Source organism: Cupressus sempervirens, chromosome 9 (assembly GCF_028749045.1).
Source record: "Cupressus sempervirens isolate cs-2001-9-10 chromosome 9, ASM2874904v1, whole genome shotgun sequence".
Classification (NCBI taxonomy): domain Eukaryota; kingdom Viridiplantae; phylum Streptophyta; class Pinopsida; order Cupressales; family Cupressaceae; genus Cupressus; species Cupressus sempervirens.
Window position 1 is genome coordinate 134,332,432 of NC_143126.1, and position 27,074 is coordinate 134,359,505.

The window sequence follows — 27,074 nt, forward strand, 5'->3', positions numbered from 1 at the left end:
CTCAATGTGTGCTACATCATCTATCCTACCAACATTGCGGTCCATTTGCTCCTCAATATGTGACATAATTTTCAGCCTAGTATCACCATAAAATTCATCCAAGTTAATTTCCATGTCACCAAATAAGATGCTAGTGTTTTCCATGTCTAAATAAGATGGGGAGTTGCCAACATTGGCAGTTTGGTCAACTCTTCTACCCGGGCCATCAATATGCTCATTAGAAGGACTAGTGTAAGCAGCTCCATAAGTTACTTCTGTCTCCCAATTACCTATTAGTGTACTTGTGTCATTATTAGTATTTTGCATATTATCATGCGAAGGTTGCTCTTCCTTTTTAGTACTACTATCAAGTTGATTAATGTCTTTCTTATGCAAATTTTTATAACAGTCCTTCACAAGGAGATCTTGAGCCCAATCATAGCATTTGTTTCTTATCATATCCATCTTGTTTTGTAGCTCTAGCTGAAAGTCCATATAATCAATGAAAGGAAATTCTTTTTGAATCTTTGACAGAAATTTGTTATAATCATCGTACAGTCTCCTTACTTCAGTTTTACATTCATAAGGATCTTTGACTTGCCCATCATGAGAGTACCTTGAATTTTTATTTTTTTGAAAGTCTGTTGTAGCCATGTTTTGTGTCTTCAACTACTTCCTGTCTTTCTATACTTGTATTGAAAGACTAATCAAGATTTGCTTTGTACTGCTGCTTGTATGAAATAGCTACTAGACTGTCACCCATGGATAACTTGCACTGAGTTATGACCTTGTGAAATATAGATGACATCGTTCAACTTCTTGAATCTGATTCTCAATCAATGCCAATTGTTTACCGTACAGGTAAAGAAATCAACGCATACAAACAATGGAATAGAATAGCAGAATAATATTCGCAATAGTAGATGATTGATGATTTACAATGATCCCAGACGGGATATAAATACTACCGCCGAACCTTCGCGAAGGGTTCCGTCGGCCACAACATTACATTCGCTACAAACTATTTACCCGTCGGCTACAAAATACAAACATTGCCGACAATCAATTTGTCGGCTACAGAAACACCGCTGGAACCATCCAGTCGGGTGACACTGGCATTGGTGATAATCAGTACAATAATGTAGTCAAACGTCTCCCCAAATCGACACACCAATATTACGGCTCTGTTATTTTCCTTGTCTTCCTGTGCATTGTTAAAACTGCCAGGGTTAAACATTGTTATTATGTTCAGAATAGAGTTGGAAGTCTATTGATTTACTGTTATCAAGTTTGTTATGAATATTGAATACTAAGTTCAGATTGGTCCTTCTTAATGTATTTTTTTGAAATATTGTTGGCTAATCTCATCAACTCCTAGTATATGAATCAATAAACAGTGGTATAAGTGTTCAAAACATGTATCTTCTGAGAAATAGAGATCATTTGGCAACTGTTTGTCGAAATTCCTACCTGTCAATACACATATTTTCTAATCATTTCAAGTAGAGAATATTTCAGTGGTTACATACAGAAACCTTGGTCACGTGAGTAGACGGCTTTTAGTCTGCAACAAACAATGAATCTTCATTTCTCTCTCACTGTATCACTTGCAAAGGAAGGTTCATGGTCTCCACTGCATACACAGTAAACAGGGCAATGATCTTATTTCACTTCACAGGTTGAGAAGGCTTCCTCATTCGGCCAGAATAACAATAGGATGTAGCAAGGCAGTAGGTGGTCAAAGTCTAATGATGGGTTGAAGGTTTTATCAATGGTAAAACTCACCCTAGCTTACCCACAACATCACGGTTTGCGTACCTATTGAAGGGACTCAGATTTCATGGTAAATGTTTGACGAAATACCTTAAGCCTAGATTGTAAATCTTTGGTCAAAGTTTGTGGAGTTTATTATAGTGATTGGTGTCAGTGGACTGGATGGTTCCGGCGGTGTTTCTGTAGCCGAAGGATTGACTGTCGGCAGTGTTTGTATTTTGTAGCCGACGGGTAAATAGTTTGTAGCGGATGTAATGTTGTGGCCGACGGAACCCTTTGGGAAGGTTCGGCGTTAGTATTTATATCCCGTCTGGGATCATTGTAAATCATCAATCATCTACTATTGCGAATATTATTTTGATTTCTTTACCTGTACGGTAAACAGCCAGGAACTCCTCTGGTTACAATCTTCTCTACTCATGACTACCGCCTTGACTGAGGGAGGGAGTCGGCTAACCCGTGGAGGAGGAGAATATCAATACGAAACCAATCCGCATATGTTGTGAGGAACTTGTGCATCATCTTCCACATGCAACTCCAGTCACAATTTGCGTTATTCAGTCCAACTATGAAGTTGTTACTCAACAACATTCCAAACCCGTAATCCTCTGTCAGTCTCAGCCTTGAAGTTTCACCTTAAAAATTTCCCACTCCCTCTTAACAAGAACTGTTATTCAGCTTTTGAAGTGAAGTTCTCGTTCTTCAACAGAGCAAGGTAAAAGTTTCAACAGTACCATATTAAACTTCGACTCAAACTTAGCTCTTGTAGTACTGTGAAACCGCAGTTGTCTAGTTGTTATACCTTGCGTGGGTTGGCCTGGGATTATCTTCCCCCTTTGCAAATCTAGACTTCAAGTGCCGGTAGCCATATTAACCTTCTATGTCTCCATCATTCCGCAGTACAGGTATGTGGTTAATGTTCCTTTAGCATGGCCGAGCTCGTAATCCACTCTCACGTCCCTTACTAAACTAGGTGCAAGTTAGCGGACTTGACTGTTCACCCACGACAGATGTTCTTCTTCACCGTCCTTCCATTGACATCCAGAGTTCACGTGTACAGATTTGGGCCTTTACGGAAATGAGTTGCAACCGCTATAGTATATGTTGCATCTCGTTTAGTTTGCCAAAGGTCTGCGGTAATGTCCAACTCAACCCGACTATAATGAAGACACATTTGGAAGAATAGAGGAACTTAGAATGACCAACTTACAACCTGCTCTTGCTGACTTATAAACTGCTTACTTATCATCCCCAAAGTCAAGCTTTAACTGACCAGTATGTATTGCCTTGGAGAACCATTGCAAACGATACCACTATAATGGACTAGTTTTGGAAATTGCAATTTTTGAAGAACAATTAGGAAGAGGCTAGGTTGGCGTCTAGACTCCTCTTATTTTTTAATTTCCCATGTACTCTGCAATATCAATCACCACACAGCCTTGTTGTCTGGTCACGACCGTAGGAAGTGGTCTTCTCGTATTGGCACAACTCTTAATACCCTAACTCCTGCAAAAATTGTGTCTGTGTCTGGATAAAACTTCACAGGCTGGCAAGAAGACTAGCTTTGATACTACTGTAATATCCCTGTCCGGATATTTTTAGTAAAAACCTTTTATATAAACATGCAGATTTAAAACTGAACATAAAGCCAATATTTGATATAAATTCCAGAATTTTAATCGATTTGTAACTAGCAGATTTGCATACAAGAAAATTCAAAAAAGTTTGCAGATTTGCATATAAGAAAATTCAAAAAAGTTTGTTTTATTCCTCCAATATTCAGAAGTACATATATAAACTCGGAGTTAACACAAATAACCGCCAAATATGTTACTGTATTATATAACAACAATACAATAACATGCAACAATCCAAATAATCCAATCTTATAAACAGAAATAACAGTTAAATTGGCAAATGCAGATTAAACCTGTAAGAAGGCTAGGTTTGCGTCCCACTTCCAAAAGCTTCTTCAAGGGTTTGTGTTCTTGAAGAGATAACCAGTCATTATATCTAGCTCCTAGATTAATATTTGTTCATAAATATTTTCCTCTTCATAAATCCCATGCGGAGCCTGTTGTACCTTTATCACTTTTCCCAATGTGATACATGCCCTTTTAGGCAATGTGGGATAAAACACCTTTTTTTGTCCTTTAGTCACTTAAGTGAACATAATACCTTTTTAAAATAAAGTGACAAGTTAAATGAACTTTTAAAGTCACTTAGTTAGTATGCCATATAATCATCATGCATCAAATTAACTGACCAAATGAACTTGGATAAGCACGTGCAATAGCTTGTTGGAAAGCTCTCGGCAAGACGCTTCCAAACCAACACTGAGATACCAAGAATTTTGAGCTCAATTTACTTCTTAAAAATAGTACGCATCCAGACTACTTGCCAAAATTGCTCTGCTGGGTCTGAAACTAGAAATGTCTAGGTCAAATCTCGAACTAAACCCTGTAAAGAACTTTTTCACCCCCGAAACCTAGGCGAAGTGAGCCGGCAACATAGAATTATAATGCCCCAGAGAAAAAGGGACATTACAAATAGCTCATAGCATCCTCAAATGAATCATCAAGAGGATTCATACTATATGTATCCACAACTCCTAATTGAACATCCATTGCTGTCGCCTGACCCTACATACATGATTGAACTTCATGCTATGAATCAATAATGCCTTATTTGTAACGAACCTAGCTGGCTCCTTTGGAACACCTAGATTACTAACATCACAATTGGTTTCTCCATACATGCATCAGTCCTACTCGAGGAAGCCATTGCTTCCTACACTAAGTCATCACTATGACAACTGTCATATTCATCAACCCTCACACTCTTGGCATAGTCTCCAATAACAACTGCCTCCTCAAGAGAGTCTAAATGCTCAGTGGTAATAATTGTATTATTTGTCTCTGTACTATCCACAACATCAACTGTAGAAGCCTCAAGCTACTAAAGCTTAGTGCTTTTGTCCATTGATGACATTGGCATGTCCACATGTCACTGGGCTGTTAGATTATCATCACCACTATGGACAAGACTAGTGGTTGCCATATTGACTACAAGTTCATTTGCATCCTGAATGCTCGCTAGGGAAAACTCAAACCTTCAATCCTGCATCCTCGGTGCTGGTCTACTAAAAACAGAAATCATGTATTGAGCTGCCCTATCCATTGTCACTGGATCTGACAATCTGGCCTCCACCCTTTTTTGATGCATCTCAAGTCTTTCCATACTCTATTTCAAGGTATTTATTTTCTCACTACTTTCGACATTGCTCCGCTGGCTCCTAGACCTGCTAGTCTTCCCGTGTCTGTCCCTAGCTAGAAAATGCGAGAGTGCTGGTCACTCCCAATACAACAACAGATCTGAAATAATAAATAATTTCCTACTCCATAGAATAGCAAGAAACTGCTTATATACCACAGTAAAAACCCCAACCGGTTATATCCTTGACCAACACCAATCTTTGTCACAATTCAGATGTTTTACATTTCATCAAACACTTTCCAAGTGAGCTCTAATATCACTGTAAGAAACTCAACTGATTCATGCAACAACAATGTAATATGGCATGTTTTCCTGGTAACCTATAATATGGGACTCCTTGGTCTTGGAAGTACGAATGCAAATATATGGAAAATATGAAGATACTTAATTCCAAATACATCAGTACCAAGAGTCACAACGATTGGATTTTGCAGAGCAAATCTTTATTCTGCACAGTGAATTTACCACTCAACATGAATACTAAATTTATAATTCACTCCAAATTAGTGAAATATTGAAAACTAATCACATGGTGTTGACTGTTCAGATATATTCTACAACCTGTGTAGGCAATTATGAATGAAAACATGAACCTGAAAAATGATGGTTCACAGCAGTAGTTTCTCTCTGAATCAGATTGCAGGCAAAGAAATATAAATAGCAGCAAATTGAATCAACTCAGTGCTGGCTCTGTGGAGCAGAATAATCATACACCCAATACTGAGATACTTAGGCGCCTACAACAATAATTTGCAGCACCCAGTTACCAGTTATAATGCAGGCGCCTGATAGCATAATAATGATGCCACAAAAGAGATTGGTGTTGGAAAAATTATTAACTAATAAATGCCCACAGGACAGAGATTAGGTGTCCCAAATGCAGCAGTAGAAATCGCCCATAAGCAGAAATTAAGCACCACGTCCAGATGCTCGATTTAGAGCCATTTATGCTGACCTCCAAACAGTAATTTCTCGACTCGGATGCATGGAAAACTAATGCCCTAGTGCAGGTCTCAATGGGAATTGCAAACAGAAATTTCAATCACCATTGCTTCGAGGTAAATGGCCCCAAGTTGTAGAATCAGACCCACGCCCAAAACAGTAGACATTAATGGCATCCAAACAGCCATACAATCACAAACTCTCCAGCCACAATATGTTTCCCAGATACAGTGGAAAACAGTAGGGAAACTCTATAATCCAACTTGAACAATTCTTCGAACTTAACCCACAATACCTCAGTGGTGGATTAAAATGCACATATCAAATTCAAACTCTTATACCTTAGCAAGGGAATTGAAAACATCAAACTCAAAAAATCCCCACAAGGACAAATAAAATCAAATAGACAATTGGATGCTTTTCTCTCCATGCAGGCTCATATTTATAATACGCTTTGGCACTTAGCTTATTCACACTTTTCACTTAAGAAGCTTCATCTTCACAATTCTGTTTTATAACATTAAATAACTTAAAGTGCCTTAATAAAAATGGAGCTTCAATAATTAATTAATAAATATGAACCCCACAAAAAATAGCTCCATCCAATGCAGGTGATGACCAACTGCCAAAGCCACCAATTGCATTACCAAATATGGCAACTGCAGAAAATAGACTTACTAAAAATAGCAAGTCCATAACTGAGACCCTCAAATCCTACTGCCAGCTCACAAGGGTTGCGATGATGAACTAAGCAAGCCAGTTGTAGGACCCTGCTAAAAATAGGGACATTACAAAGAATATGCCTGTCTATTCTATTGCATAGAATGTAATATTCCCAATTTTGTCAGCATCAGAGTTTCAGGGATTAGCCTATTATTGTGATCCTCGTAGGCTAATTATTGTGAATAGAGGGTCTTCTGTGGCAGTGGCTTGGCTAGGGAAGGTCTTATCTTCTCCACATCTAAGTAAGCTACATGCTGGTCTTGGTTTGGCTCAGGTCGGACTTCATTTGGGCTTAGTTTTGTGTACTTACTAATTGTGGTAAGTTGGTGTTGATCGAGATGGACCCTTTCTATTTTTGAAAAGTGCATTTGGTCACATGGAGAAATAATAGTTATGACTCCTATTTTAGATGACATATTTAAATGATGAGTATTTTGGGAGTTATTATATTTTTAGTGGCCAAATTATTAATAATTATTAAATGGCTTATTATAAAGTTATAATTTAACTTTGTAATTTCGCTTAAGTTGAGAGTTGCGTTATCATTGGAAAGTGCCATTTATTAATTAGTTAAGCCAAGTCAAGTGAGAGAATCTAGAGGAAGTTTCTTATTAATGTTGTGTGGTGGAGCTTCTTGAGTGAAATTACATTTTGGGAATAAAAGGGAGTTTGGAGGTTATAAATATAAGTCCATTTGTTGAGAAAAGCATGCTTGAATAATCTATTTTCTTTTGTTGCTTTTGTGACTTTTTCCGAGGTTTTGAATTTTGTTGCCCTTGCTGAGATATAAGGGAAGCTAAGAAGTATTTTCGGATCATTGCTGAGGTAAAGTGATTCCATTTAATCTCTCCTATTGTTATTGTCTGTGGCTGGGAGGATTATTATTGTGGAGGAAATTACATTTCTGGGGTTTCAAAATTTTTAGATTTATTTCTGAGGATTGCACTTGCAATTGTGCTGAGGTATATAATTGCACTCTTCTCGTACTGTTCTTTACTGTGGCTAGGGAGAAATTACTTTTGAATGAATTTGTCATAACTATTTAAATATGTCATCTAATTTAGAATATGTCATCTAATTTGTCAAGTGAGAGAATCTAGAAGAAGCTTCTTATTAATATTGTGTGGTGAAGCTTCTTGAGTGAAGTTACATTTTGGCAACAATTGGGAATTTGGAGGTTATAAATACAAGTCCATTTGTTGAGAAAAGCATGCTTGAATAATCTATTTTCTTTTGTTGCCTTTGTGGCTTTTTCTAAGATTCTAAATTTTGTTGCCCTTGCTAAGGTATAAGGGAAGCTGGGAAGTATTTTCGAATCATTGCTGAGGTAAAGTGATTCCATTTAATCACCGTTACTATTATTGTCTGTGGCTGGGAGGATTATTATTGTGGAGGAAATTACATTTCTGGGGTTTCAAAATTTTGAGATTTATTTTTGAGGATTGTATTTGCAATTGTGCTGAGGTATACAATTGCTCTCTTCTCCTACTGTTCTTTACTATGGCTAGGAAGAAATTACTTTTGAATGAATTTGTGAAGTAATTGGAGGATTCTTTAATAGCAATGGTTTACATTTGAGGACCACACGAGTTATTCAGAGGCAGCGGTTACTAGTATTTGTAGTGTTTGGTATTTTGGGGAGCGTTTAGTATTTTGGGGAAGTGCAGATTTCATTTCCAGGCACCACGTGGGAAATCTGAAGCAATTCTGCCTTTTTCTCTCACCTATGATTTCTCCAAGAGGCTGTCTTTTACACGTTTGCAAATACATATCATCCTATAGGTTGCAATCTGGTGTTTTGAGGATAGCTGTTCACACTTTGGCAGCGATTTGGCCATTGGGGTTAATAAATCTGCTCTTGCATACAGGTTCCAAAAGTTATTGTGCTTTTTCTCAATGCAATAGAACTTAATAATGATATGATTATTATTTGGTCTCTTTGTTCTAGTTATTGAATTCTCCATTCAATATTAGTGGTCATAGAATACTTTTAGAATTATGTATGCAAACAAATAAGGAAGAAGTTGCAAATCAGTTGTTTGGTATTCATTTATAAAAGAGCCTTCAATGTTTGATTTATCTAGCCATTATGAGTAGCTCATTACATATCCTAGTATTGTACTAGAAAGTTAAAAATCATATGCATAGTGATAGCTGAATTGTTTGCCAAATGTTTGACGAAATGTCAAACCACTGATTGGTGTGGAAATTGATGATTTTTTGAGCCATAACCGATAGGGGTTATTACATAGAACTTTAGAAGTTTATAATAGTTGGGAGAAGTTGATTCAAAATATTTCCTATTTAATTTTATATTTGGATCATCAAGATATATATGAAATTCTCGTAGTTGAACAAGCTGAACAAGCAGTTATAAGTAAAAGTTAACAATCATAAAAAAACAACAAACATATTCTTGAAAAGAGAAACAAATACCTTGTAGGATAGAGATGATTCTAAAATTATATGTTAAAACTCCAAACAATGAATCTATTTAATTGATATAGCTTAAAAAATTAATCATTGCTTTCCATGTGTGCATATTGGTGGGGATTTGTAATGTTATGATGATGATCAAATAATTGATTGCTGTCACAATTTTAGGATGAAATTGAATATCTTGGTCGTATTGAAGAAAGATTGTGTGATTTTTCCTTCAATGTACCATTACACGATTATAGCTTCTTTATTAACAAGTATTGAGTTGATACTTGCCGTATCTGTCATCATGTGCTAACATAATCAATGAATCATATCACTCTAAAATTTAGGGATATTTTATCACAAAAAAAACTGGTATTATATTTTACTTCTTTGTTTTGTGACAGTGTGTTTTGTTCTGTGCTTAGCCGTTAATAATTATGAGAACTCTTTGCTTATTTCATGTATTATAATTATAGGTGAGAGATGAGTTAGAACAATTGCTTGACGACGATGGGGATATGAATGAGATGTATCTATCTGACAAATTAACAAGGAAGCAGCTTGAAGGGCTTGATTCTCCGGCTTGTTCAAATGGCGTGCATGAAGCAAATTTTGTCAGTTTTGAAAAGGTCAATTCAGATAGTGAAGGAGGAAGGTGAATTGATTTTTGTTATGTTCCATGTCCCTATATTGTATCAGATTTAATTTATTCATCTTTTGGTTTAATTATTTTCTGGAAAATTCTTGCAGTATTTGTCCAAATTCCCAAGAAAGTAATGTCAGCATTTCCAATTTGGATAGGAAGGTTTCTCGGTGTAGCAGTGCTACCACAACCAGTAGTAATGGTAGACAACAGGATGTTGAAGAGCTTGAAATGCTTTTGGAGGCATATTTTGTTCAAACTGATGGTATACTCAACAAGCTTTCAGCAGTAAGTATAGACCAACAATGACAAGGTTTTCCACTTGTTCTGTGATTATATTCGCTTCTCAATTGGAATTATGTAGAACTAAAAACAAACTCATTCTAACTATATTTTCCTCTCTCATTTCCCTAATACCTTACAGAGACAGTTAGATGCTATTGTTTTGTTCTCATCTGTGAAGTTTATTAGTTACTTATGAACCTTTATTAAACAAAACCATAATATTCGATAACCTAGAGATGCTCTTTCTAGGTTCTAGGTTTTCTACAAAGAAGATCATGTGTAAATTTAAAATGTGACAGCCAATTTCCTACTAGGGAGTTCAATCCATACGTATCTCAATCTGGAGCCGCCTTCTCTATCAGGAATTTCCAAGTGATAAAGCCTACCATTCATTTCAAGTGTTAAGTGCTTCAAAATACATTTCTAGGATATCCCTCAAAAAATGCATCTCTTCAACAGTCATTTAACTGATCCTTCATCCTTATTTATTGTTTAGAAGATTATGGCACTAGTTAGGGCTTCTTGACTAGGTGTATATTGGTAGGGTGTAAATTATCATGCTTCAGCATATTACTTTGAACAGATGCCTCAGTGCATTCTCCTAGCCAACTTTACTTCCCAACCTATTCTTATCGAGAATGTCTTTAGGTCCATTTTAAGAAAGATCTTTCCTAGATGCAGGTATTTTGGCCAATTAGATATTAACTCACGTGTATACCCTTATTTATCCTCCTCTACAAAGAGTGTTGCCATCTTGGGTCTGACAAGGTTGTAGAAATTGATGGTATTTTTTGACGATTGGTTTTTTCAGTTTACTGACATTTATAATTCATCTCCATTAATTCATATAGAGCTTGGATACTCCAAATTCCTCACGGATGATCTGATTGAAGTTAGAGGCTCTGTGGAGAACATATTAATTGCATTGCTGTATTGACATATTTTTCTATTCTTATGCTCAATTTTGATTGTTTATAGTATCAAATCTGCACTAAACCCTTGTTGTCTCTGTTCTTCTCTAAATAACTACTTAGCACACATTCAATATCTAATGGTTGACTAGGCTCCAAATCAAACTGTTTATAAAACTCCATCCAATTTTAGTTCTTATTGGTATAGTTTGCTATGAATATTCAATAATCAAGGGCTATGGGGACTTCCACATGTTCTCCTATTCAATTGTTCTTTCAAACTAATTTTTCGTAATTATTAAAAAACAGTTTTTAAATATTAATATTGTTACTCAACCTTTGACAGTAAAGGAACTGAATGAAAATCAGGGTCATATTTAAATTTTTAATTGGAACAATCTGCCGATGCTTAGTATCTAATGCAAGTACATGCATTTATTAGTCATGGAACTCTTAAAATAAAATGTCTGTATTTTCAACACTATATGTTACTTGACTAATTTGGTGGAATAATAGAAAGTCAAAACATTGCATGCTATGTCTTGCAAAGTTCAATATTTGTCAGAGTGTTTATTATATTTAGGAATTTGGGAAGGCAGACAACATGAGTAGAAATTAATTTCAGTGGATTCTTAAGGAGGTGCCCATGGTTACTGAATAACATTATAGAATGGTGGTTGTTAAAGAGGCATTAGACTCGAAAGTACATTTTAGAAAGAATACCTTTCACTTAAGTGGTGTAGGTTTTTACATTCCAATTTTCTCATTCACTGTATTTCAGCAAGGGAAAGAATGAATGGATGAAATTATATCAGCAGGTTAGTGAGACTGAAAAGTACAGTAGGAATGAACTAATAAAATTCACTAAGTGCACAAAACAAAGAGTCCATGGAATAAAATGCAAATGACAGAAGCTATTAACAGAAGACTACCCCTAGATTCAATATAATAAACTACATATTCACATTACATCAATGGAAAAGGATAAGAAAATAAGTGAACATTTTTGTCAAATGCATTGAGGGGTGAGATTGCTTTCTAGTTTAAGGGACCAGGACCAGGTCTGTGGCAGTTGAGGTCTGTGAGGTTTTTCGCATTTATAGGTTTCGGAACCCCTCTGCTTGAAACTCTCCATTGCCTCCTCCCTAAATTAACTATTTGAATGCTCAATTATTGAAAGGGATGAAGCTATCATCTAGGCTCACTCAACCATAGGCATAGTATAGCAAGGTTGAATCAATGCTGCCTATTTTGACTTCAAAATAAATTGATGATGATACTGTTATATTTAAAAATATAATACTTATATTTATTAAAATATTATATTCTTAATATTTTTATGTAATGTTATAAGTTATTGTAGGAGTTGATTGTGAAGTTGTAAACTCTCCTCCAAGATCACTTGCAAAACATAAATAGCCAGAAGCGTATTACGATAATAGATAGTTTCTATTATCTCTGTTTAGTATCTAATGGTTATCTATTGTAATATTTTGAAAATATTAGAATGTTTTTAATATTTAGTTTTCTGTTTCTAGAATAGAATGTTTCTATTCTTTACTATTGTTTCTTAAGGAAACATCGTTCACTCTTTTGTATAAATTGATCTATTGATCACTATTAATAACAAGAAAATATTTTTCAATTACTTTGTAGTATGATATTAAAGCCAATACTCTAAATTTTTTCGAAAATAATTATAATTTCTTGGTTGAAATTATCTGCCTTATATTTTTGAAATTATTTACATGCATATTTGCTTCCAACTCTCTTTATAATCCGATTGGTGTTTCTGTTCTGAGTGATAGGAATCCGCCAACTTTTGGTTCGGTTCTACAAACTATTGTTGTCCAAATCCGTCTATTTTTTTGCACATTTTCACCATTTTTTGTGGTTTTTTTTTTGCAGCAAGGCCATTTTTGTTCAAAACCTTAATTTTTTGTATTGGATCAATTTTTTTATAGAAATTCTTGGTGGATTTTTTGAGATCTCAACTGGGTTGTCGTCTGTTTCTCTGGGTGCCTTGATTTTTGTGCCTCAATTTTTGAGCTAGCCGATCCAAAAACCGACAATATTTTCTTTCTGAATTTTTCGAGCTCTCTTTCGGGTCACCCTTCAAATTTTCTGGGTCTCTACTTTTTTAGAGTTGCATGTACTTGCATGTTGTTTGCATGTGTTGCTTTGCCATGCAATGTCTAGTGTTTTGCCTCCCTAAATAATTCTCGTGGGTTTTCATAATCTTGTTTTCTCAAAAAAAATTCTTGATGGGTTTTTATTTTTGTATGAGTTTCTATAATTTTCCTTTAAAAATTTTTGATTCTGTAATTCGCAAAGTTGTGTGGGATTCCTCTGTTGGGTTTGTAATTTTTTTCTCAAAAATTATCCATTAGGTTTTACCGTGTTTCCTAAAAAAATTGAAGCTTTGTATTGTCAGGTTTTGATTGTTTTTTCACCTCAAAAATATGTTGGGTTTTGATTGATTTTTCACCTCAAAAATCGTGTTTGGTTTTTTAAAATTTCTCCTAAAAATTGTGGCTTTTTGCGATTTCTTTTGGAGCATTATGCTCATCTACAAAAAGTTTTGGAGCGTTATCCAAAGTACCATCAACAGTCTTCTCAATAGACATCCTCTGCTCTAGATTCAAAAGAACATTCAATGCAACTATTGCCACAAGTTTGGTCACATGAAGGTTGAATGTCGGAAGCGTTTAGCTGCCTTATCTAAGAAATCTGGTTTGCAGTTCACAACGAACAATGCGAAGTGCCTTGAGTAGACAAAATCTTCCTTTTACGTTTTTTGACAGCTTCGTGCTCTAGATAGATTAACCAGGGTATTACGATAATAAATAGTGTCTATTATCTCTGTTTAGTATCTAATGGTTATCTATTGTAATTTTTTAGTAAATATTAGAATTGATAAGTAGGAGAAGTATCAAGATTTAATTGTGTAGTTTTTGAATCAAACTCATTGACCCAGTTTTTGAGTCAAAGTCATTGACCCATGATTCATGATTAGTGATTCAACACGAATCTGTCTCTCATGAGAATAAATGGAACACTTAGCACTCATTGGATCGGCGATGCTCACAGAGGTGAAGCACCGGGACTTTCCAAGAGGTCACCCATCCAAAGTTCTCAAGCTGGAGTAGTATTGGGATGGGTGACCTCCTGGAAAGTCCCGGTGCTTCACCTCTGTGAGCATTGCCGATCCAATGAGTGCTAAGTGTTCCATTTATTCTCATGAGAGACAGATTCGTGTTGAATCACTAATCATGAATCATGGGTCGATGACTTTGACTCAAAATCTACACAGTTAAATCCTGATAGTAATATCACAAATATTAGAATGTTTCTAATATTTAGTTTTTCTGTTATGATTGTTTCTTAAGGAAACATTGTTCAGTTTCTTGTATAAATTGATCTCTTGATCAGTATTAATAACACACAAATATTTTCCAATTACTTTTTTAATAAAGTGGTGAAATTGAAGAAGTAATATTTCACTCATAAAGCAAATTAATTAATTCTTAGGCCTTACCTTTGCTTCATGAGGTTTTCCGACTCTTTGACTATCTTTTCCGATACCATTTATCAGTCCCATTTTTGTCAACAGATTGAAAATAATTACTTTTGTTTGTTGATTGAATCACTAAATTTTGATGGATGAGTTAGATTCACAAGAGAAATGGGGTTTTAACATTATTTCATCTAATTTTTATTTCAGCATCTTTCATTGAACATTCACCCTTTAGAGCTCTTCGCATTCTATTGATAAAGTGATCAGCATTTCTTGCTTAGCATCCAATTATTTAGGAAACTTTATGCTTTGATTTTATCTCTCCTTAAGTCTTTCAAGCAATGGACTAGCAAATGTACCAATATTTTAAATTTACTAGCTTCCTCAAGACAAGAGCAATGGTTTACTGTTTTCCACAGAGCTCATTACACAACTTGTGATTTTTGTCTCATAACGAGCACACAAATTTAGCCATTAGGTGGGAAGAAAACCCTATCTATTTATGGGGCTTTCTTTGACTCCATTGATATGGATTTGTCAGGTAATCTAGTGAATATTGATTTTTTGGATTTAAATTTTTTTTTTTTTTTTTGTAAGGCTAAAGCAAGTAATTAAAACTACAGATATAGTTAGATAAAAATATTGCTAACAAGTGTCCTTACCCTTAGACTAACAAGATTTATCTTATCCTTCTATCTCCCTCCATTATTTCCATTTGTAAATGCTAGTTGTCTTGTGACTGATGTATTTGCAGTAGAATTATGAAAGACAAAATCATCATACATTCCTACACCAAGTTTAAATATGGTTTTTACTGTAAATCTTATCAAATATCAGTATCAGCATGACAAACTTCAGCTGTATAATAGTTTGAAGTAACTCTTGGTCATACTTTTTGTAATGTGACCGATGTAAGGAAATAGTTTAATTAAAACTAATTGGTTGTATGACCCTGAAATTAATAATATCTTTTAGGCCCTTTCTATTAACTAGTTATTAATTATTTGGCGTCGACCTATTTGTAACGATATCAAACTTGGGCTATGTGGGCACCATATGAAAGTGTGATCGTACAGTCATATTACTGTACCTAGAGGCCATTAAAGGTAGGTGTTTCTGTATTGGTGACATAACATCACCATATGGGCATTATCTTCACTGTGCGGTATAGTAATCACCATATGTGTGAAAGGTGTGGTTCATACCTTATACAACTTGTCATGTCCCCATTTTGGAGGCAATTTGATTTAATTAATTTAATTAATTAGGTTGTCCAAAATAATGAATATTTTATGAGGATGACTAATTAATTATTTTAATTAAATAAATAAGTGGTATTAAGTTAATTAAATATAAAGTTACCTTTTAAATACCATTGTCATGTCCCCATTTTGGAGGCAATTTGATTTAATTAATTTAATTAATTAGGTTGTCCAAAATAATGAATATTTTATGAGGATGACTAATTAATTATTTTAATTAAATAAATAAGTGGTATTAAGTTAATTATTTATAAAGTTATCAAATAAATAAATATTAACAGGTAACTTTATATTTATTTAATTTAATAAAGTGACTTGAATTATAATTTTTTTTATAAAGTCACCTAATAGATAAAATAAAATAATGTTCTAAAAGTTTTTGGAGAAAGTGGAGAAAAAGAATAAATAGGCACCCCGGGCTTCATTCTAATCATCCAGTTGTTTATTTCTCTCTTGACATTAAATTGTTATTCAGTCACATAGTCTATTGTGGAGCCAAGTGGTTTCAGATAGTCAGTTGATCTTTGGGAACGAAAACTCCCTTGGATTTGCATAATTGAGGAAGTGAAATATCTTCTGAAGGGTTGCACATTTGGAGGTGATACTTCAGTCACTTCAGCTAGGGCATCATTGGGCCTAAGGTCATTTTTCAGCATTTCAGCATTTCAGGAGGCATTTTTAGTAGTCCGAAAAAAGCAGGCCGAAAAAGCATACCCGAAAAAAAAAGTATGCGGAAAAAGCAGTCCGGAAAAACAACTCCGAAAAAAGCAATCCGAAAAAGCAGTTCGAAAAAGCAAAAATGAAAAAAGCAAATCCGGAAAAAGCAAGTGGAAAAAGATCGGAAAAAAACAAAGCAGAAGGGGCAGCATTGTAGAAAATTATTACAGCCATATACAATCAGGTTCTTCACTTCTCATTTGGCATATTTTCTGAGAAATGTAGGTTTTCAGCTGAGTACAAAATATAGCTTCAGCACTTCACTATTTCACATTGTACTTGTCTTTGTTTGCCATTTGGCATTATTGGTATCAAAGGAAGGCTAGGATTTTGCAATTGAAAGCGTTGTAATTTTTAGACTATCTATATTGCAAACCTAGAGTTTGATGATCAGCTTATTAGTTTGCATGCCAATTGTTTGACAAAATGTCAATTGGCTGTAAGTTCTCTTTTTCGCATAAATAATGTTATAATTTTGCATACTAAGTGTTTATATTAATGACACTTGGTTGTAAGTGCATTAATGCCATCTTAGGTTGCATCTAAAGTATTTGTCATAATTACTAGTTGCTGTAACTGCATATTGCAAGTAGTTAAGTCACATATTTGTATTGAATATTGTCAAAATTAGTTGCACATTCATGTTAGGTCATTGTTTAGACAATCTGGAGTCTTTTTGTAAGCATTCTCTTTGATGCAAATCGAAACAAGAGTCATTGCAGTAATCTGAAAAGTTATATCAGTCATATGACCCCTTGTATGCAAAGTGTTTGACAAAATTCTTCGAGCCTTCAATCAGCATTTTAAGGTTGGAATTGAGCAGGGTCATTACAGTGGTATTAGAGCTTGCTTGCAAAGTGTTTGATGAAATGTCAAACAACTGAATTATAAAGATTTTTGGTGTTTGAAGGAGTTATAACTTGTTGGGGTTATTACATAACTTGCACAATATTGAATGAGTGTAATAGAGTGCTACCAAATAGACCGAATGTGTAGTAGGAGGTCCTACGAGTAGTTTTGGATGAAAGTCTCACCTTTGGAACATTACAATGATATTAGAGCTAGTGATTCTGCCAGCCTATCAGGTAGTGGATGTAGGTATACATTAGGAGTACCCTTCTGCGGATGGGGAACCGTAGGATCTTGTTGTTGAAATCATGACACTTTTAAATGGGAATAACTAGAAGCCAAGTTCAACTCAATGTAGCCATGGTCAAAGGGGAACAATTAAAACAATTCCTAGAGGAGACCTTGTAGAAATCACCAGATGGTAGAGAAAATGGAGAACACAATGGGCATGGCGATAATTCTATCACAGGAAGATCAAACACTCAACACTTACATTCTTGACCCTTGATGCCCACATTTCCGTAGAGAATAGAAGCACCTTGCAGAGAGAGAGAGCCCACTTTCTAGGAAGTGCAATTGTAGCAGAGAAAAGACTAGAGGGAGGCATATCTTGAGGGAGATATATCCTTGAAGAATTATGTAGAATTTCAAATGAAACACTTAGACGATTGGAGTCGTGGCTACTACAACGATGACATCAAACAAAAGTTAAGCAAGATAAACTTATCATCCTTTGATGGGATTGAAATAATATCACCACGAGCATGAAAGTAGATACCTACTTCCAACTTAACTCAACACATGAAGATAAGGAAATCAATTTTGCAGTGTGCTTCACTTGGATGAAATCACTCATGAATGGTGGCATTATGGGATGGTCACCCTTGGCCACGATCAAATAACTTCATATGCTGAATTTACAGAGACACTTATAGATCGCTTTGACAAAAAGGATCCAAAGTTCAACTGAAGCAATTAGGACTAATGGAGAGTTACATTACATAAATCCAGAGACTGGCCATATTCTTAATGGACATCTTGGAGAGGAGACTAGTTTTGTTGTTCATGGATGGGTTGATGGAACCCCTAAAGGGTTGGGTGAAAAGGCTCAACCTTAACATGCTCACCAAAGTGATTAAGGTGTCTGACATGGCCACAATTTCTAAAAATTAGCCGCCTATGAAACCACCCCACTTCGAAGGAGAAAGACAATAAGTTCAATCCAAAGAAGCCATTGTTCGATGAGGCCATAGGGTGGGAGCTTAGGAGGAGAAAACTCTACTACACATGTAAGGAGCTATAGGAACTAGGGCATTGATGCCCAGGAAAGGAAAAGAAGCACTACTTTGAGGCAGTGTCTAATGTGAGGAGGAGAATGATGATTTTGAGTGACAAAAAGCGGAGTCTATAGAAGAAATAAATCATGCGAAGAAAATTGTCACACTCGTACGGAGGGGAGACACCATTGTAGCATTGGTGGGCATTCTAAGGTGCAGTGTGTTTCAGTACGTGGTACACTTTGGGGTAATGAGTTATAGGCATGCTCGACAGTGGGACCACACTCAACTTCATCAACTCATCCCTTATCATCCCTAGTGGTTTGCGTACATAGGAACATGAAGGGTTTGATGTCAAGGCGGTGAGAGGAAATCTCTTTTCGTATACTGATCTAGTTTTGCTATTGAGCATCACAATGGGAAATCACACAATGACAAATGATTTTGTTGTGGTAGATCTGGATGATACAGATGTATATTGGGCATTCATTGGATGGAGTCCTCGACTAGTACACACAAAGTTTCAAGACGATGGATTTCTCATTTGAGGTGGATAACAAGAATGTGGTATTGGGAGGAATGTCAAATGGTGACCTGAGGGAGTTTTCAATCAAATAGATGGAAGCAATTTTCAAACTTTGATGATGTAGTTTTCGCAGCATGCTGCTTGGTTTGATGAAACCTTTGAGTGGGCAGCAAGCTTACTACCAAGATGAGGAGCTCCAAAGTGGTATTAGACCATAACAAAGCTTTGAGCACACCATCGGGTTGGAGGAAGGAGCCAAGCCTATTATCACCAGGCCTTATTGCTATCCTAAGAAGTACAAAGAAGAGATAGAGAAGATGATCTAGGAACTCCTTGACAAAGGATGGATTAAGCCCAACTCTAATTCCTTTGCATCCTCAATAGTGTTGGTAAAGGATGGGTCCCTCAGGATGTGTGTTGACTGCTATGCATTGAACATGAAGGTTACCATGAAATACCCCATTCCTGGGATCGGTCAGTTTTGGACAAACTACATGGAGTAGTCTACTCAAAATTGATCTTTTCTTTGGCTACAACTAGATCTGCTTGAGGTAGAAAGATGTTAAGAAGACAACTTTCCGTTACTACTACGAGTTCTTGGTCATGCTGTTTGCATTGACCACTGCTTTTGACCACCTTTAGTCTTGCATGGATCACATTTTCAACAAACAATTGCACTAGTATTTCGTGGTGTTTTTCGACATCATGCTCATTTTTAACAATACATGGGAGGAACATCTGAGACATTTGGACAAAGTATGAGGAATCATGGAGTTCCATTCATTTTTTGCAAAGAGATCCAAATATGATTTTGAGATGATTGAGATCTTGTACCTAGGTTGCGTCATTAGTGACCAAGGGGTTCAAGTGCATTAGGAAAAGGCTTAGGCAATTCTTGACTAACCCCAACCTAGGAGACATTTGGAGTTGCGTGGATTCTTCGGACTATGCAGTTATTATAGAAGATTTGTGAAAGGATTTTTACAATTTGGAGCACCACTCGCAAACTTGACATAGAAGGGAGCCTTCCATTGTAATGTCCCGTGTCCCACGACTATGATTTGATCTTCTTATGTCTACTATCGGAAAACTCACATGATGGTGTTATTGCAAGGGCCATATGGATGGGCTGGATAGTGGTATGGACCAGAGAAAATGCTATACAAAAATCAATGGAATAGTGATCGTACGGTATATAGTACAGTGGAGCAAGAGGACGAATGTTCGTACAAAAGTATGGGTTGGCCATACAATGCTTAGGAATGACCGTATGGAGTCTAGAAATGGTTGCATAGTTAGTAAGGAATGCCGTACGGATGATATAGGGAGGTTGTATGGATGGGGGGATGAAGAGGTACACAACAATGTCGTACGGTGGAGGCTTGTATTTGGTCGTAGGATGTTGGGAAAATCTGTGGGTGATGATGTGAAGTTCATATAGAGGGAGAGTGAAGGGGGTGGGTTGTAGAGTTAGTGAAGGAGAGGAGTGGAGGTACGGTGTGAATGTCAAGGTCGTATGGTAGGTAGTATGGCGTGAGCGGATGGGGTACGGAAGGAAAAGAACACAAAGATTTGTAACTTAGTCTATTAATTCCAAACGCTAAATAAGAATGGAGAATTGAACATAAATAACCTTCAATTTCTATTTGCCGAGAGATGATGCTCCAATTTGCCAGATCTGAGCGAAGTATTACATGTAACAACGGAATAGGGTGAGGGTCGAATCCCACCGAAACCGGAATAGCCAAGTAGGGAAGATCTTTCACTTTCAAAATGATGACTAACAAAGAATCCCAATTGGTATTCGTAGTACAAAGAAATAATCCAAATATGCCCACTACGACTACCTAAAAGATGTGCTTAAATACTTGTTGGGAAAACCTTCTGAGGTACAAAGATAGCCGATGGCCAAACTACCTACAGAAACAATTAAAAATGGGTTTGAGATATATGAAATCAATCGGCCCAATAGCAAGGTTTAATTAATTACATTTATTTATGACAGGGATATTACAGTCCTTCCATCCCAGAATTTGCTTGTCCTCAAGAAAATGTAAATCTGGCAACAGGAAACCTTCCGTAATCAACTTCTTCAGCCCTGAGTCAGGTACTAAGTAGATCTTCCCGCCGAAGTAAATGATGTCATCAATAATTTTGTATCTTTCATCACGTACATAGCCATCCATCAATTGACATGCAAAAGTGTTCTTGGAGTACTCAACCAATAGATGGGCCCGTGAATTATCCAAGGAATGGGGTAAGGTGTTGAGTGTGGTGTTTTTGCTTGCAGCGTCTGGGGTCCAATCATGATTAGCCTCCATCTTCTTGATTGTGACTTCCCTCGATCCTTTATTTGACATATCTCTTAGCAACACCTTTTTGCCATCTGTCTCAAATGAAAAGTCCATCCTTTTGAAACTTTGGGTGTACTGGTCAAGAGTTTCCAACTACTGGATGCCCAAAATGATGTCAGTATCAACCAAATCAATGACAAAGAATTCATCTGTCATGGTATAGTTTCCCATGGAAATTTGTAGCCGTGAGATCACATGAGTGCAAGGTAACAAGGTTCCTCCTGCAACCTTAACCTCAAATCCTCCATGCTCAATTGCGTGCAAGCCTTTACTAGTGACCAAAGATTAATTGATGAAATTCAGTGTGACACCACTATCAATCATGATTGAGACTCGTTTTCCATGAAGTGTGCCACGAACCTTGAAGATACCACTTCCAGTTGCTATAGTGAGGGTAACAATGGAACCCCCTTTTTCTATCAGGGCATTTATTCTCTCCTACTGGATAATTTCTTTGTTAGTCGTTCTAGGTATTTGTTCTTTGTCGTCATTAGGCATCACCTCAATGTAATGAATCTTTCCCTTACCAAGGCAGCGATGACCAGGACCCCATGGTTCTTTGCATGTGAAAGAAAGCTTTTTCCTCTGGAGCTCTTGTCGAGAATCTTCATCAAACTGAGGTTTTTGCAGAATTGACTCCTTGTCTTTGTCTTCTTGTGGGGATGGTGTTGGTGTAGCTGCATGAGTTTTGGAGGAAGATGTGGCCATTTCACCCACCTTCTTAATAGCTTCGTTGAGTGTCCAAGGGTTTAACCCTTTGATCTAGCGTCTCAAAGGTTCTCTCAGCCCATCCATGAATAACACAGTTTGACATCTTTCTGAGATGTTTGTAACTAATACTAACAGCCTTTGGAACACAGTGACGTAGTTGTCTACTGTGCCCGTTTGCTTTAGCTGAGCTAGATCTTTGAAGTTTAGCTTAGGATCCTTCCCATCGAAATGGTCAATGAGTCTCTTAGTGAACTTGACATAAGAGGTTACGTGGTCGTGTCCGAGAGTGACTAGTCCATGATACCACCATTCATGCGCCACTCCTTCCAAATGAAGTGCTGTGAACTTGATTGCTTCCTCTTCGGGCATCGGATTGAGTTGGAAATAAGTATTTTCCTTTAGGACTCATGATTGTGCGGTAATGGCTCCAGATCCATGAAATTGCGATAAGTTTACCTTTCCGATCTTTCTCTTGATATCATCATTAAAATAACCATGATTTCCCCTGCCAGAATATCTCATTCTTAGATCAACATAGTCTCTGAAAGATATATCACCTTCCATATTTGCGTTCTGCCAATCTTTCCGAAGTTTTTCTTGCATTTCCTGAAAAGTGGGTTCTCTTTCTTTGTGTGGTGCTTCCGTCGTTGGAAGGAAGATGGGTATTGAGGGTCAAGAGCGAAAGGGTTGAAAGTTTGCCCTTCTAGAAACTGAGTCCTTGCTATGCCCATTTTGTTCTCCTGTTGTCTTTCCCTTGGATAATTTCTGTAGTGTTTCTTGCATCAACCTTTGGGTTTCGTTGATTTATATTTGGTTTTTGTTGAGCTCTCTTAAAAGATTCATGAGTTCTGTTGTAGGATCCTGACGATCTGCCATTCTATCAATAGGGTTATTTCGCCTTCTCCTTCGAGTATAAACTTGCATTCACTTCCACAAGCTGATAGAATCAAAAGCTCTGATACCACTGTAATGTTTCGTGTCCCACGACTACTTTGATTTGATCTTCTGATGTCTGTTACAGTAAAAATACATGATGGTGTTATTGCAAGGGCTGTATAGATGGGCTGGATAGTGGTATGGACCAGAGAAAATGCTGTATGGAAACCAATGGAATAGTGACCATACGATATATAGTACGGTGGAGCAAGAGGACGGATGTCCATACGGAAGTATGGGTTGGCCGTACAATGCTTAGGAATAGCTGTACAAAGTCTAGAAATGGCCTTACAATTAGCAAGGAATGCCGTACGGATGATATAGGGAGGCCATACGAATGGGGGGATGAAAGAGGTACACAACAATGTCGTACAGTGGAGGCCTGTATCTGGTCGTATAGTGTTGGGAAAGTCTGTGGGTGATGATGTGAAGTCCGTATAGAGGGAGAGTGAAGGGGGTGGGCCGTAGAGTTAGTGAAGGAGAGGAAGGCCATATGGTAGGTAGTATGGCGTGAGCGGATGAGGTACGGAAGGAAAAGAACACAAATATCTGTAACTTAATCTATTAATTCCAAATTCTAAACAAGAATGGAGAATTGAACATAAATAACCTTCAATTTCTATTTTTTGAGAGATGATGCTCCAATTCGCCAAATTTAAGTGAAGTATTACATGCAACAACGAAATAGGGCGAGGGTCGAATCCCATCGAAACCAGAATAACCAAGTAGGGAAGATCTTTCACTTCCGAAATGGCGAACAACAGAGAATCCCAACTGGAATTCGCAATACAATTTTTTTTTCAAATATGCCCCCTACGACTACCTACAAGCCGTGCTTAAATACTCATTGGGAAAACCTTCCGAGGGTGTACAAAGATAGCCAATGGCCAAACCACCTACGAAAACAATTAAAAATGGGTCCAAGATGTATTAAATCAATCGGCCCAATAACAAGGTTTAATTAATTACATTTGTTTTATGACGGGGATATTACATCCATTGGGATGAGTAGGTGCAACACACCTTCAACAAGTTGAAAGAAGTTATGAGTATGTGTCCGGTACTCGCATTACTTGACTTCACTTGTCCCTTTGTCTTGGAGTGTGATGTGTTGGGTGAAGGCATTAGAGCGGTGCTAATGCAAGATCGTCATCCCATCACATTTTAGAGTTGAAAGCTCTCGAGAGATCGACAACAATTTTCCATCTATGACAATGAGATGCTCACCGTCATGCAGGCTGACCATGTTTTGACAATACCTTGTGGGAGCAAAATTTGTTTTGCAGACAAACCACAATAGTTTGAGCCATTTCCTACTATAGGAATTGAGCGACAACAAAAGTGGGTGAGAAAATTGAAGCATATGATTTTGACATTTGTCAGTTAATAGATTTGTCCTACAAAGAGAGATAAAAGGAATGACTCAAGATGCCCAGCATGAAGAACAAAGAATATAACAGTTGGACAAATTATCATTGTATTGATAATCATCCTCTGAATTAAGAGGTACAACTTCCTCTAAATAGATATACAATGAATCATATGAATTGGTATGCCTTTAACCCAAAGACACAAAGGTGGTTAACATTCATTTATCAACATGAAATGAATGTGATAATCAAGTTTATAAATGGAAATAAGGAAAAGACCAACAACCGGCCACACGCCCACATGTTGAATCTTTTACATCATAGAGAAAATGAAAAGAAACAATTTTTGCAACATAAAGGATGAGTAAACCTACATACTTAAACATTCATTTATTGAGAAATAAGGTTAGTAACCAAAACCTGAAAAAGATCACCATGTGATTTGTCAAAATCAGAGATATCAATATTGGGACCAACATACCCAAAATATGATTTAACTCTTTGTTTCAGATACAAAATGATATGACCATGCAATCAAATCATCCTTGTTATTACAATCAAAATGCAGAAAAAGAAACTATTGCCCCATTCTCTATGCTACGATCAGCACATAGGCTCTTAGAAAGTAGAAAAAGAACCCCCAGTGCATTGAGAGTTTTACAATAAATAATGTTTTGCTGCCACATTTTGGTTCTTGTAACTGTTTCTTGGAAATCCTTTTCATTATTTCTGTCAATTATTTCCATCTTATCATTTTCTAAGACTTTCATATTTCACCCATTTTAAAGTCACATGGAAAATAACAAATATGTTACCAAATTAAAATGCAGCCCATATGTATTCTTGGGCAGGGGGCAAAGGCTGGTGACAAAGTGCTGTCATCTTATGACTGTCATTGACTGTTTAGACAATGCTTCACTCCGACACTTATAACTTTTGATTCGTGATGAATCTTTCAAAATGATTTGGAGAGGATTCAAAGAACTAGATTTTGTAATGTTTCAAAACTACAACTTTTTTCAAGCAATCCCTCTCCCTTTGCAATGTCAGTTAGATGGAGCCAATACAAAGTTTTGGAGGATAGTACGGTGAGGTGATTTGACCACGATACAGGAAGAATTGGAGGCCACACCGTACAGCCGTATGGTGGCAGGGTAAGGATACTGATTTGCCATATAGTGAGGGTGGGAGCAGGATGTGAGGTGAAATACTTTAGCTGTACAGTGAACAAGCTGGCCGTACGATGAACAAGTTGGCCGTATGGTGTGATATCAAGTAGCCGTATGGTGATCTATGCTTGGCTGTATGGTGGCAGAAGATGAAGGCCAAATGGCTGTACAGTGGTGAAATGAAGGAGCTGGGCGTGGGCCGTACAGTGGGCAATCTAGTCACATGGAAGATGAACTTCGTGTTGGAAGAAGTGGATGGTGTACGGCTAGAGAGGAAGTGCTCAGACAATTAATAACACAGGGACCCAATTTCATAAGATAGAATCAACAATGGAGATTAGAACACATAACCTTTCAATAATATTTGCCAAAAAGATGGGGCTCCGATTTGCCAGATCCGAGCGAAGTATTACAGACGACAGAATAGGGTGAGGGTTGAATCCCACCGAGATCGGAAAAAGCCAAGTAGGGAAGGTCTTTCACTTCCGAAATGGCGAACAACAGAGTCCCAATAGGAATTCGCAGTACAAGAAATAATCCAAATTGCATACCTAAAGACTACCTCTAAGCCATGCTTAAATACTCGTCGAGGAAAAATAAGAATGGGTTCGAGATACAAAAAATCAGTCAGCCCCTTACAATAGTTTGATAAATGATTTATTTTATAACGGGAACATCATAGTCCTCCCATCCCAAATTTTGCTTGTCCTCAAGAAAATGTAATGCCGGGTGGTGGAGAATGTGCTCTCCTTCCCACGTCGCATCGTCCAATGACAAGTGTTTCCAACTCACCAGATATTGCTTCACCGCGCGGTTCTGTAGAGTCTTCTCACGTACTTCGATGATCTTGGCTAGTTCCAATATGAGCTTTCCTTCTTCATTGAGTGGTGGAAGGTCTGTGGCTACCATGACGTTCTGCCCTACGACCTTCTTTAGGCATGAAACATGGAAAACGTTATGAATATGGCTTCCCTTCGGAAGTTCCAATTCGTACACGACTTGACCAACGCGATGAACTACACGATAGGGGCCATAAAATCGTGGCTTCAATTTTTCTTTTCCTTTTTCCTTGAATGAAGATTGTTGGTATGGCTAGAGCCGGAGATAGACCAAATCCCCTACTTCGAAAATCCTCTCCATTCTATGTTTGTCAGCGTACATCTTTTGTTGATTTTGTGCCTGCTGTAGGTTTTCCTTCAAGCATCTTAGCATGTCTTGTCCCTCTTGAAGCTAGTCCTTTGCCCTTGGTGCGTGGTTGTCACCCAGAGCTATGTTGATGAAGGAGAGGGGTTTGTACCCGTACAGAGCTTTGAATGGTGTCATTCCAATGGACATGTGGTACGTGGTATTGTACCAATACTTCCCTAGATGTATTCATTTGACCAACTAAAACACCAAGACAATTTAGGGATTCTTCCCATAGGGTTGAT

At 37.0% G+C, this 27,074-nt stretch overlaps 1 protein-coding gene across 3 annotated transcripts in view; it reads left to right on the forward strand.

Annotated features, from left to right (window-relative positions):
* LOC149537890 (magnesium transporter MRS2-3-like) overlaps nucleotides 1–27,074 on the forward strand; it is a 106,550-nt gene that overhangs the window by 69,571 nt on the left and 9,905 nt on the right. For 2 of the 3 annotated variants that reach the window (XM_089799302.1, XM_089799304.1), the window contains 2 exons: nucleotides 9,594–9,772; nucleotides 9,868–10,048. In XM_089799302.1, coding sequence (XP_089655428.1) covers nucleotides 9,594–9,772; nucleotides 9,868–10,048 — 360 coding nt within the window. The remainder of the gene's footprint in view (nucleotides 1–9,593; nucleotides 9,773–9,867; nucleotides 10,049–27,074) is intronic. The other variant, XM_089799303.1, reaches the window with a different exon arrangement.